Raw genomic sequence first — 14787 nt, 5'->3', positions numbered from 1 at the left:
TTCTCAAGTAGGATAATTCTTGGTTCTCTAACACTAGGAGGGCGTTCCACCATTGGAGAAAGGATATGATTTGGAGCAGATGTTGAAGCAGCTCCAACTATTTCTATATCTTCACTTCCTGCCAATCTTATTGCTCCTTGTGGTGGTAAATTGAGTTGATGCATCGTAAGCATTAACTCCCTCAATTGTTCTTGCATTTGTGCCATTGCACTCTTCATTTTAATAAGTTTTGTCATGATAACACTTAAAAAAGAGAAGATGTCTAATATCGCTCAAGACAAATAGAAGAGAGGACTTGAGAACAAAGAAAATACTAAGGACAATATCAATTTAGAAGAGGGTAATCCGTAACTTCTAATATGCTTATATCTTATCAAGAAAAAGGGGTAATCCACTCTTAATCAAGATTAGACAAAGCTCTGATATTGTAGGTGTACTCTTGTGAATCTGTCAAGGACAAGAACTCAATGAAAAAGCAATTCAAACAAGTGAGCCTTCATTTAAAGAAAGGTAACAAAATATAAATAAACAAGTATGTATATTGAAAGAAAAACTGGAATGGCTATTGCCAAAAGACAAGAAAACTAGAGACCCTTGAAACTAGATTGGAAGCAAGAAAGAAGTTGACAAGAGTGAAGAAGGCTTCACTCTTGTCTCTATATATATACTTTCTAATTAGGGGCTACGTGGTGACGTTCTATAGGACCTCCAATATGTGTTGACTTTGTAGGACACATGCCTTGACTTACAAGGCAAGTTTTTCTACGTGTGGGCTACATAATTAGCTTGATCTTCAAGCTAACAACATGTGTGGCACATGGCCAACTTGTTGACGACGTTTCTAATCTAAAAAGTCAATTAAAGACACCTATGAAGTCAAAGCAGTGTCTATGAAGCTTCTAGGAATCTTTCATATTAAATACTATAGAATTGACTTACTTTTATTTAATTTTATTTACTTCCATCTATTTGTATATGTAATTACTAGCTTACATGAGTATGTTCGTGACAGAGGAATTGAGAAACTGAATACAATAGGTAAGCTAGAGATCAGTAATTGAATATATATAAACCACAATGAGGGTAAGTGGGAGATGAACGGATAAGAATATTGAAGTATTGTTGAATTGATAGTCGTAGAATGGATTATGGGTTGAATTAAGACGGAAGTAGTAAGCCTTGGTATTTTGTAGTTTGATAATTGATTTCAGATAGCCAGAGTATAGTCAATTGTGACACTAACAGATCCAATTCATATAACCAATCTTTTCCCATGTTCGAACTCACATCTATTAGTTCAATTGCTTTGGTATATTGAAGCTTGAACACAACAAGAATAACAAAGTATTTGATCATTAAGTGAGGCATGAATTATATCAATAAGAGGTCATTTTTTATATCTAATAACAACTTGTAAAATCTTCTTTAATTCAAAAATAATCTCGACATGGTATTTTCAAATTAAAAAATGAGTTCCATCAAACATTTTGATTGGTATTTTGTCATGTTTATCCATGATGGAAGAGTATGATAAAATAATAAAATAATAAAAAATTTGAAAAATATAAGATAGTAGAATATAGAAATCAAGAGTCACAAGAATTCAAGAAGAATAAAAATGAGAATTCAAAAAATAAGAATTTAATAAGAAAAAAAAAGAAAATTAGAATATAAATTACAAAAATTAGAATGTAGAATCTTTGAATTTGCTGTAAAAATGATAAGAATGCTACATTCATAAATATAAAATTTTCAAATATATATATTATTCTATGCCTCAAGTTTGTTTGCAATGTTCTTGATTAATTTATATTTTTTTGGATTAAAAAATAAGTAAAAGAATCAAATTGAACTACTAAAATTTAACTTTACATGAGAAGAAATGATATCAAAGTAATTAACTTTGAAGTATAATTATTTCTAGAAGTCTGTGCAATGTATTTGCAATAGTGGACCTATAACCTAAAAGATTTTTTACTCTTTCTATAATCAAATACTCATAGTAAGTTAGTAAATTCTTTCTTTATTTTATCATATATAATCATTTAGTAACATCAGAGTTCAATACTTTTTGTATTCTCTCTCTAATCAACTTATACTCTCTGATTGTCTAATCTTTTGAGTAGCTCTTATCGATCCATCAAATGTGAACCTATATATAGATGACAAATGAATCTTTAAATATATTGTGTTTGGATGTTCATCCAACAATTATTATCTTAAAGGATATTTTTGTAATTATCACAAAAAAATAGGAATATATATAATATTATTAAAAATTGAGGGATATTCGTAATATTTAAAAAAAATCAAGGATATATATATATATATATATATATATATATATAATAAAAAATTGATATATTAATTTATTTAAATATATCTTTTATAAAATTTTAATCCTATAAGCTTTTGTAATTGATGATAAGTAATCATGTTACTTAATTAAAATTTCTTTAAGTTTAAATCATTAATGTAATTAAATATTTGATTCTAAAAATAAAATTTTAAAATATTTTTTTTTAGTAATTAAAAATATTTTAAATATTTTAAAGAAAACTTAATATCTTATGAGAAATTTCATATCTTATAATATTGATGGCAATGTATAAAAGACAAGAATCACAACAAAATTCTAAAGATATAATATTTAACTAAAGAACCATATAATAATGCTTGATAGGCTATATAACATATGTCCAACTTGTATAGTAAGTTTTTGATATATATACATCATAACCAAGTTTTCAATCTATCAATCACCTAAAAATATTTATAAAGTCAAATTTATATCTACAAATGTTTTAAGAAGCCTTCTAATGAGATATTATTTATTCAATTACTTTTACTTATTTCTACCTAATTTATTTATTTCTACTTATTTTAGTAAATATAATAACACATGTGAATTTCCATGATACAAAGTTGGTTTTTTTTGTAAGACAAATGTATGCTTAAGAATTCATCTTAATAGATACAAAGTTTCAACTTCAATCTTTAGTATATGTGGGTTTGCATGTGTGTTAGTACACAACTATTTTTACCTATAGTAGTAGATAACACCACCATAATCACATACTCACTTTTAAATTTACTTATCATTTTAATATTATTAACTTTATTTGATTATTTTACTCTTTTTATCTAATATTTTTTCTTACAATGGCCTTCTATATTACAGTACTTGCAATTATCATTCTTCTTATAATAATGTAAGTATGTTTTAGTAATATGAATATGAGATGTAGCTTGGGTTTTTACGTTGTTTTTATTGTTGCTTATATCATTCAATATGTATATATATATATATATATATATATATATAGCTATATGTTAAAATAATTAACTTGCATACAATTAAAAAGTAAAATTAGTTATATTTTTTTTTATAATCTTATTAAAATGATATAACATGACTACAAAAAATCTCACTACAACTTTTATAAATTTTTTGTTTAATTTTAATTTTAATTTTTGATTTATTTTTAATTTTAAGCCTAATTAAATTAATTTTATAAACCATCTCTCATGATTTGTATATATGTGTGATAATTTTCTCAATTCTGTCCAATCACTAAATCTAAACTCGTGAAAAAAAAGTATTACAGGATTCATGAAACATGTTGGTAATTCTCTCATCTTGTTGTTGTTTTTAGATTTTTGTTTCGTTTTGATTTTTAATTTTTGATTCTATTTATTTATTTATTTTGTATAGATGTATAAACACACTGAAAATAGGACTTTTGATTTTGTGTGTTGTTAATTCCCTAGCTGAATTAGATTTACAAGCATGTTAATGGGTTTTGTGCACTATCAGCAAACTCCCTTCTACAAATCCTTGTTAATTAAGGTAAATATTTATTTATTTTCTTTAATACATGTCGCTTATTTTAGTTTAGTTTTTTTCATGTTCTGATTTTTTTTAATAAATGTTTTTGATTTTAAATGAAAAATAGATTTCATAAAACAGAGAATTTTAATTCTTAAAAAAAAAATATGATTGACTACTTATATATGATATTATATTCAATATTACCCACACAATGAAATAAATATTTTAAATACTTTATATTTTAATATGTATTTTCTCCCCATTTTTATTTTAGGAAAAAAATTTAAGTGTTTATTATTTAAGAGTGTATACACACACACACACACATATAGATATATATATATATATATATATATATTCTAGGTGATATTTATTTTTTTGAAATAATAATGAAAATACGAAATATTTTACATATCTCAATTTCTTCTGCTTAAAAAACACATGCAATAGTTTACACAAAATACAAAAGGTTTAGTATGATCACAAGTGCGCATTATTTTCGAGAAGCAAGTAAAAAAATAAAGAAATAAAATTAATATTCATCACTCTCGAGTTAAAAATTGGAAAAAAAACATACAAGTCGTAGGCAAAGAATACAGTCGAAGAGAAAGCGAAACAAGGTGCTGTCAACGCAAAGCAGCACACACAACATGTGAGGCCCGAAGCAGCTTTTTTACTTTTACTTTCACGTTTTGAGAGCAAGAGCGGCTTTTTGAAAAGTTCCGCGTTCACACGGGAGAGGGAAGTGGAGCGCGGGGGAGGGAGCGTGGCGCCGTCGCCCTCGTACATAGCTGGAGCGTCCACATCCCAGCGAGGGAAGGATGGTGATGGCAACCAGGGCGGGGACGGGGGCGGGGCTGGGGATGGAAAAGCCAACGGGGTCACCACGTGTGCCGCCTCGCTCTTGCTCATGGATCGCCATAGCCACCTCTTGCATGGACCAATCCAGCTTGCGACGCCACTAGCGTCTTCTCATTGCAACGCCAATGGAAAGGCCAACTCCAAAATCGTACTGTAATTTGATGATGAGTCTTGTCTTTCATTTCAGCGCTTCTTAGCGTTGTGTGTGTGTGCGTGTTTTTTTTATTTATTTGATGGAGCGATTGATTGTTGGATTTCGGAACAGGTTCTGGTTTAGTGGAACTTAGGTGATGTAGTCGGGATTAGGCGAAAAATTTTTGGTCTCTGAGAAGGATTTGGTGATTGGTGTGGAAGAGTGGCGTCATGCAGGGCGTGTGATTGCTGCTGACGTGGATCGAGGTCATGTTCTTTGTATTGGCTTATGGAGTAAGAAGGACGAGGAGTTGATTGTGGTTGTCGAGTATCATGCGGTTGTCGTGTTTACGAGGAGGATCTTTGGAGGGAATCGTTGAATGCGAGTTCAAGTCCATGAACATGTAGCGTGGGTTTTTTTTTTTTTTTGAGGGATATAGTTGATGCGTTGTGCCATAGCCGGGTGAAATACGTGTTCCGATTTAGTTGGCAGTATGTTGCGAGCTGTGGGAAAGAAGGTGAGACGCGTTCTTCGTGAAGAACTTCTCGCTGGGTTGCAGGGTCGAGGTTTAGGAAGGATTTATGACGCGTCGGGAACGGGCGTGCGGAAGCATGGATGGGGAATATCCTCGCGAGAAACCCACACCAACAGCCTTTACATTCATCACACGATTGGTGGCGTTGGTCGTGACTCGGTTGCAGTGACCGTGGGTTTATTGCACTCCCTTGAGAGATTGCAACCCGGAATAGGCTACTTCAGGCCCATCGACCAAACCACAATTGGTGGCTATAGGTGAGTTCGGGTGCACCATTTGTTTCGCTATTGTTGGTTAGCAGGGGTTTTGTGAATTTTGCATGATTATTGCTTGTACTCTAAGATCGAAATTATGTTTAAAACTTTTGTGTCTCTTGATTTTCTCATGGATTGTCACGCATCAATGAAAAATATCCGGTACTGTGGAAGGCAAGTATAGGTACTTTATTTGAGGGAATCCCGGAATGGGTTGTTGTGTCATTACAATTCTCTGAGCATAATTTGTAAATTCTAAAAGTTTGGATTGGCAGATCATGATTTGTTTGAGTCGTACATGAGCCTGCACTGTGTAATTGGTTGTGCGTTGAGATTGATATGTTATGAAAAAAGCCTTATTGGTTGATGATGTGTCGCAATGTGGCTTGTTTTCAGGTCCAAATTGATCAAGAGCGTTTTCAAAATGAAAGACGATCCAGCAATCATGCAGGGGGTTACGCAGGACCGTGCTTATGAGCTTGTCACGAATGACAAGATTGATGACTTGTTGGAAGAAGTTCTCAAAGGTTGGTATTACGTTATGTTTTAGCTTCCACTTTATGTTCCTATTGTGTACGACTTTAAGCTCACTTTTGGTCTGATACTTGCGAAGAAAATAAATAATATTATTTATCTTTAAGTTTCCTTGATTCATTTGTTTGAATGGACGCAGCCTATGAAGCTTGCAGGGTCAAACACGACTTTGTAGTTGTTGAGGGGACAAGTTTGAGAGGCGGTGGTGACGACACAGTCACCCTTAATGCCAAAATCGCTCAAACTCTGGGATCATCAGCATTACTTGTCACAGATGCAGGTATTTCGTTGGTCATCAGGTTTAAGAGGTGTTAAACCAGCCTGCCATTAAGATCCATTGTGTAAGTAGCAGGCGTAGAATACTCTGCCTTTCAATTATTTCAAAAAGCGTGTTGCTGCTTCATCAGCAATAGCGCCTTGCGGCCCATGATCATTTGCGTATGCATGCCTGTGCGATTATACACTTGTGTGAATGACTTTCTTCAAGTACTCTTAGCGGTGAAAAATTTATCCCAAACAGTATTATACGTTAAACCCTGGTTTCGCCGACATTTGGATTTGCAGGAATTGCTTGTGGCAAGATGGATAAAATGAAGAATTGGGATGGATTTGACTGGGAGAAACGGGTTGTTAACAATGCCAAGCTGAGTGACTTGGTTTTCAGACGCGAACACGTGGATGTGGTGGGAGCAATCGTCCATCGTACACCCCAAACTGAAAGGAAAGATAAACTGCTCCGGAAGGTGTTTGAGGAAATGAAAATACCATTTGTAGGAGCCTTGCCTGAGGACTCGGTCTTGCGGTCTGTGCAGGTAAATTTGGCTATCGTTAATGTTCACTGATAGTCAATCAGAATCTAGGTAAAAACTAGTCCTTTGGGACGATGGTCATTATTCTACATGTTTCTAATAGCGACATTGGGATAGCATTTTCTACTGTAGTGTATTACAGTATCGTACTGTCTAAAATGACAATCTCGCTTACCTGCCAAGCCTATATTGTATAAAGAAGTGGAATTTGGGTTTCTCCAGTACAAATTGGCTGGTTAGAATGTAGTAAGTTCTAGGAAGAATCGTATAGTTAAATGGTTTGCGGTGCGTTTTCGGAAGTATTGGATCGTTAAATAGTTTAGTGTGATGTTAAGAGATTAATTTATGTGCTTAAGAACCTCAAATTCTCGTGCTCTAGTGGCTTTCTTATGTTTTATAGGTACAAGATGTTGCCAAAAAGCTCGAAGCAGGACTGCTATATCCAGTTGAGGATGAGGAGGTTGCTATGTCAACGGAAGTCACTCAATATCTTGTGGCTACTGAACAACTATCTGATTTGCTTCGCCACTTGCCTCGATATGTTGATCCGACGAAGGGCTCCATCGTCATTACTTCCGCAAATCGAGTTGACATTCTACTGGGGCTGATACATCTTCACGAGTCCAAGTCGAATGCAAACATAGCAGCCGTGGTCCTTAGTGGGGGCAAGCCTCCACCGAGGGAGGTCCATGAGTTGTTGAAGGTGCAGCTCTAATTTCACTAGTCGTTATCAACAACCTGGCCATGACATTTGCTTGATACATGTTGCAGTATCTGATCTCGATGTCACCTTTTGCTTGTATTGAGTATTGAGTACATAACTGTGTAAGATTAATCGCTCTTTTTGTTGCATGTCAGGCCCGGAATTCAGGCACATTGCCTATTATCCTAAGTCCTCAAATGACATTTGAAACTGCATCTGCACTTGCAAATGTGGAGGGCTATATCTCGTCCAAAACTCCTCTGAAGGTCGAGCGGGCTCAGGTACGTTCGTCGTGTTCCCAGTTCATGACGTGCAAGTTCATGTGTAATCATTCGTAAAAACGTTTCAGTGTTAACATTACCTCATCGTTTTTTCTTGCAGACGTTATTTGACGACAACATCAACATGAAGCTTATTAAGGATGCAATGTTCCAGGTAAACTATTTGTCATAGAATTGAACCTGCCTGGTCTTAATGTTGTTCCAGTACCTATTGGATTGAAATTTAAGTTTGAATTAAATTCTCCTTTTACAACGAAGCTCTTTGTCAAGAACATCCATATTGTTATCAACCGAATGTTGACTGCATGCTGATTTGCAGGAACGTCCGGTGCGAATGAACTCCAAGCTATTCCAACATAACCTCTTCACGCGGGCTAAACAATGCATTCAGACAATTGTGTTACCTGAGGTCATTTCCTGTGCTCATGGCTGTCTTTTCTGTCAACCGTGCCAGTAGAATTCATTTCTGGCGTTCGAGGTCTTATTCGATGGAAACTCATTACTTGGTAGTTATTGCAGCATTACTTGTTGAGCTTGTATATTGTATTAAACCACTTAGCTGTCATGACTTGAACATGTTGACAAGTAGCTTTGCATCACGTTAACTTTGTTAACAAATAAGTCTCACGTACTAGCAGGGTGAAGAACCTAGAACATTACAAGCAGCAGGAACTGTTCTACGAAGGGGACTTTGCAATCTAATTTTGCTGGGAGATCGGGAGAAGATTGAAACTTTGGCAAAACAATTTCGAGTGGACATTAGTCAAGCTCGCATTGTTGATCCAAGAGATTGCCCTGAGACTGAAAAGTATGCCAGATATTTTTATGAATCTCGTAAGCACAAGGTAATTGTTTTTGGTAAACTTTCTTGCGTTATACGAAGTATTGGTTTCTACTGTCCTGCATATTTACTGCTATTTCGTCTGGTTTGTCTTCGGTTTAACAGTGAAATGATCATCTGTTATATTAATCCATGTTTTTAGGTCGTTAGGTATGGTGTAGGTACTTAGTGAACGACGCAGTCAACTTGCTAGGTTTGAACAAATTATAGATCACTTATGGAGGTTTTTTGGCACCTGTACAAATTGTGCGTTCACTTCCTTACTTCCAAGGTATTTCGGGAACAAGCACCATTAACCATCTAAACTTATGGTGACGACATCTTGTTAATCTTGTTTTCCCGCATTGATCTGTCAACTTACAAGGCAGCAATCCTAGGAGAATAGTGTTCACATACTTATGGGAGATCTTCTTTATCCATCAATTCTAAGAGAAAATATCGATCAATACAGGGAATAACACTTGGGCAAGCTCACAATATTTTGATAGGGGATGTGAATTACTTCGGCACTTGTATGGTAGCTGAGGGGGCTGCTGATGGTATGGTCTCCGGAGCTGTTCATACTACTGCCAACACAGTTCGTCCTGCACTTCAACTAATTAAGGTTGTGGACAGTTGAATCAGCTCTAATCTCACATTTCGGCTTTCGGTTTATTTTTCTCCGTTCTTTATGTACGCTGATATCTCCCAAAGCTCACATGACTCAGTGATAAACTATGCGATTGATGTACATTTTTGGGTGGATCAGACACTTCCAGGCATTCCTGTGGTTTCCAGTGTCTTCTTCATGTGCCTACCTGGAAAGGTACTGGTCTATGGTGACTGTGCCATCAACTCAGATCCAACAAGTGAAGAATTGGCAGCAATAGCTATAGCTTCTGCAGATACTGCTGCTGCATTTGGAATCAAACCACGGGTGGCAATGCTGTCATATGCAACAGGGGACTCCAATAAAGGTCGATCATCTTTTGATAATTTATACAAGTCATTATAGATGAACCTTCGTGATTTTTCATTTCGAAGTTAACTTGGAAATTTACAGAATGGAATAGATTTTGAACATAAAGCGTAATTTTTGTATTTTGGAGAGAATTTAGAGTGGTTTAAATGTCTGTTCTCAACACCCAGCAGTACAATTGAAATATAACTATGACTGCAAAATGTCAAACTGAAAATCATGATGTGGATCTTATTACATTGGTGTCTGGCAATTAACATTTACCATTTTTTTGGATACTAGGTCCTCTTATACAAAAGGTTATTGATGCAACCGCAATTGCAAGAAAACTACGCCCAGACTTGCTGATTGAAGGACCTTTGCAGGTAATAATATTCGTTCCTTGTTCTTATCATTAAAAGCTTAACTCTTAGGTCTAATGTTGTATTTATCGTTTGAGATATTAGCGGCTTAGACAGTAGGTTTTATTATTTACAAGATTGTTCTCATTATTGATGCATTTTATCCTTCGTAGCCAATTTTGAGTTCCTGCGAATTGTAAGACTGTAAAATTCGTTCAGCATCATTTATTATCTGACTTAAAGCTTAATTGTTTTTGCAGTATGATGCAGCTGTTGATCCTGTCATAGCGAAGACGAAGATGAAAGGGGCTGAATCTGAGGTTGCTGGAAAGGTAATTATTGCCTCTTCACGTGTTAAATCTGCACTATCATCTCTTTAAACAACACATCCGATACGTTCCACACGTAGAAAGCCTGTTTTTATTTGATGGAATATCTATGTTGTGGTTGATGGATAAGTGAATTGGTACAGTGTACCAAACCAATTTTTGCGTGAAAGGCTTTTGTAGACCATCGTAATTTGGGTGGTGCTTTTCATCTTGACATTCAAGTTACAAGGACAATTGGCTGAAAATGTATCGTCTTCATGTAGGCGTCGGTGCTCATCTTTCCAGACCTTAACACTGGAAACAATACCTACAAAGCTGTTCAGCAGGTATTTTCAAGCGCTATGCCTTGTCCTACGACTTGATTCTTCTTTATTGTCATGATGTGGAAAGCCGGGTTTTGTAGAGTTGAATATGGGAGTGGAGGAAGTTGCCTTCTGATTGGATACTTGAACCTTCAGATAGGGCAAGGCATAGCTTTGCTTGCCCTATCTGAGTTCCGAACCCACAGCGTCACGTTTCTGTCGAATTTTTGGTTTTTTTTGTCAGGATGTGATTGTTTCATTGTTCGAACTTGACCTACAGTGAATAGATTACCTTAGCATCAAACTTGATGAGACAGTGGTTTTGTGCAGACAACTGGGGCAGTAGCAATGGGACCATTACTGCAAGGGCTGAGAAAACCCGTGAACGACTTGAGTCGAGGTTGCACTGTACCAGATATTGTCACCACTATCGCTCTTACTGCAGTACAAGCAGCTGCCATGAAGGAGACCGCAAAAAGGGAGACTCCAAAGGAAAACCTTGTAGCTTCAGCGGCGTAAACCCAGCAACTACGGCTATTCCTACCCCGCGTTGAGTGGCTGAAATTTTTCACGTGTATTGATCAACAGATTAGTGTCTTATTGGAGATAGAGGTTGGGATAGAAGGAGTATTTGTAACCAAACAAGTACAGGCAAGTTCGTTGCTTAGGTAAACTAGGCCAATGTGCACCTTAACTTTCTAAGCTTAACATAGTGTAGAGTTACACTTGGATACTTGGTGTTCAACAGTTGTATTGTGCAGTTACAAACATATGTCTCGAGCACTCGTAGCAAACACGATGCATTAGAGATGAGAATTTTGTACGATGTAGATTAATAATCAACCCAAGTTAACCCTCATTTATCTAGTGATTGAATAATTAGTAAAACTTTTGTGACGATTCGCTAAGTGAAAATTGAGAGTTCGGGGCCAACAGTAAGCGAGTCTCTCCCACCAACTCACAATCAAACTCATGGAAGTAAGTAGCAATCAGTTCAGTTGCAGATGTGACCAACCAGCACAATTGTTTATTTGTGGAAGAAGACACTTACCGAATCACACACATAACAGGATTGATGCCGACGGATTCGATCAAAATGTTTCAGTTCATGAATTGAATTGACGATGCCAGATCGACCCACAGTGCTCTACAATTTGAACTCACATGTGAAGTTGATAATGACACTTATTGATCCATGATAACAGATCCGTGCACACTAAGATTACTGCTAACTTTGAGCCAATGCCTTTCACCAACTTTTTATCCTCATGTATGTGGGTATTCATTTTCTATTTGAATTATCTAGTTGGGTTAGTTGAGGCCATCAAGAATCAACCTCCATTATAGGCACTTGGAAATGTGAAATTGATGTTCTTTAAAACAAAGAGCTTGAGTAGGTTTAAGTATTTTTTTAATGTTGTTTAATTTGGTAGCTTGCAACCAAAAGTTGTTAAGAATTGCCCAAGGAAAGATAGTACAAGGAAAAATGCAAAGATTATAAAACAATTCAAAGATGTTTATATGACCAAATTGAAGCAAAGTAAATGTCTTTTGATTTGCAATTGCTATAAACCATAGGAATCTTAGATCTTTGTGAGTTTTATGGAGTAGTCTTGGTGGTTGATGTAAAGGGCTAGCTTTGATGTAACTAATATTTTGCAAACAATCTTAGTAGGCAAAGTGTGTCTAAATAGACTAGCTATTATTTTTGGTAATTTGCTACATAAATCTAGAAGCTAATCCTTGTATCTTCAATGTTTTGCTTTTCTTGGTCCTTGATATGACTCATATTATTATCTAATAACAAATCTCTTTATATTTCCTTTTATTGTTGATACTTTGTTTTACAAAAACCCTCAAAATTAGAACTATCTATAATATGCTTCTAATTAAAAATAAGTATAGATTACAATTTGTATTATACAATCAGAAAAATTAAATAGGCAACATTTTTAGTAAGATCAGTAAGTCCATTCAAACATGACTATATATAAATTTTAATGTCTAGTTTGTCATGAATAGTCTTTATAATTATATTAATAATAGTATAAATAAGCTGTAAAAGAATTATAGGATTAAAAAAACTCTTGTGATAAATTTAAAACTTTATATAGTAATCAAATACAATTAGTCTAATGCATTGAACTAAGATGCATTAATATCAAGTATGTTGCAACTTATTAGCTTTTTTATGATTTTATATCATCTTTTTATTGTAAAATAATGTATTTTAAATCTATGCATATTATTCAAGCACTTCTTTATTTTTCAGAGAGTGTTCATGTTGACTTAAATTAAAGTCCAAAAAGTGGTATAAAAATCAATTTACATTATTATTACATTTAGTGAATATCTAGAGTATCTTGACAATCATACATCTATATAGGTACTACTTTCTTAATATAAAAAATATTAGAGATTTTTATGATTCTTGTTGTACTTAGATATTCTATGTAATGATTTTGGTACTTTTTATAGTTGGCTATGTTTTACTTCTTTACAAAAAAATCTTTTATACAAGTAAAATCCTAAACCCTAAATCCTAAACCTATTTAAAAGATAAATAAATCCTTTTCTTTATTAGATACAAAGTTGTATAAGATTGCTAATATTATCAATTTATTTTGAATATTTCTACTATGTGTAATGTATTTGTATTTTTGATATGGTTGAAGCTTTAAAATTTTACATGGATTTTATTACAATAAAATTTTTTATGTCAATGATGATATTTTTTATATTTTTAAAATCTTTATATAGAATTATCTTTTATTCTATTTTTATATAATAAATTTATTATTTTTTTATTTAAATTTGTCAATTTTTAGCTACTATCTTGGTTTCTTTATTAGTAAAAGTTCTAGAATATTTATTATTAACATTATCATTTAGATCTCATATAATTTTTTAATTGTTAGAAGTTCATATTTAATAAAAATAATGTATGTATTATGATTTTTTTCTTATTTAATATTAAATAATAAACCTTAGAATTAACAATTTTTTATAGAAAAAATACATTTTTCAAATAATTGCATAGATAAATTATATTGATTCATATAATCTTAAGAAGTGTCTGGATCAACACCAATATGGAAGTTGTAACATAAGAAGTTATAAATAATGTTTTTGTGGTTAAAGCTAGAAAGAACAAGCAAGGCACTTGTAAAGATTAATAAGTACTATTTCTTTATTTTCTTGGGTGAAACTTGTAAATTAGATTAAATTATTTATATATTATGCAATACTATCTACAAATATCTTTTAAAAAATGAGAGTGTATTTTTTCAAGCCAATATATTAAATACAAAGATCAATTTTTTTGATTCTAAGAATGTTTTTATTATACTTAAAACGATTTGATTGGTAAATATAATGGTTGGTTTAAAAAGTGATTTTAGAATTATATATTAATGTAATTTAATAGATTTAATTTCTTTTAGTAATAAACTTTGGTTTGAATAACATATAATTCTATATTACACTTCAATAATATATTTTTAAATAATCTATATTACACTTCAATAATATGATTTTAAATTAAATTAAATAATTTTTTTTCTATATGATGTAATATTATCAAAAGTTCAAAAAGATTTAGATGGATAAAATAGACAATAAATAAAGTAATTTTTTATTAATTAATCTATTAAAGAAGAGTTTTATTTTAAATAAAATTATTATTTTTTATTATTTTATAAATAAATTATAATTACAGCTATTTGAAATATTTTTAGTTTAATTTATATTCACAATATACAAATATTTATGTACTATTGTTATTAGAATGTATACAAGAAAGCTAATTTTGAAATTAAGAAGCTTGATATTTGTTAAGAACATGTATCTATATATATATGGTATTGCTAATGCAACCATAATTTTGCTATTGCCAACACAACTTGCCATCCACTCAACATTCTTTAGGTTTTTTTTTATTCTAATAAAGAAATACTAATATTTTATAAAATTCACTATTTTTTGAAATCATATATAATAAATAATTGAAAAATTATACAAAAAACTAAAAAAACAAGTCTAGTATTGTGTTGGTAGTAGAAGAAAGAAAATTGA

The 14787-nt window shown here is 32.9% G+C and overlaps 1 protein-coding gene across 1 annotated transcript; it reads left to right on the top strand.

Moving 5' to 3' along the window:
- Positions 1-4666: 4666 nt before the first annotated feature.
- On the top strand, positions 4667-11572 carry LOC112278832 (uncharacterized). The gene is made up of 15 exons (XM_024512672.3): positions 4667-5618; positions 6012-6142; positions 6289-6429; positions 6714-6961; positions 7359-7661; positions 7817-7942; positions 8043-8096; positions 8262-8351; positions 8581-8787; positions 9235-9387; positions 9532-9739; positions 10024-10106; positions 10343-10414; positions 10675-10737; positions 11044-11572. The coding sequence occupies exons 1-15, from the start codon at positions 5320-5322 to the stop codon at positions 11230-11232; spliced, it is 2367 nt and encodes a 788-aa protein (XP_024368440.1). The 5' UTR covers positions 4667-5319; the 3' UTR covers positions 11233-11572.
- The last annotated feature ends 3215 nt before the right edge of the window (positions 11573-14787 follow it).

Source organism: Physcomitrium patens, chromosome 2 (genome assembly GCF_059467195.1).
Source record: "Physcomitrium patens ecotype Gransden chromosome 2, ASM5946719v1, whole genome shotgun sequence".
NCBI classification, from domain to species: domain Eukaryota; kingdom Viridiplantae; phylum Streptophyta; class Bryopsida; order Funariales; family Funariaceae; genus Physcomitrium; species Physcomitrium patens.
Note: the sequence above shows the minus strand (reverse complement) of the source record. Positions and strands in the feature narration are given on the sequence as shown.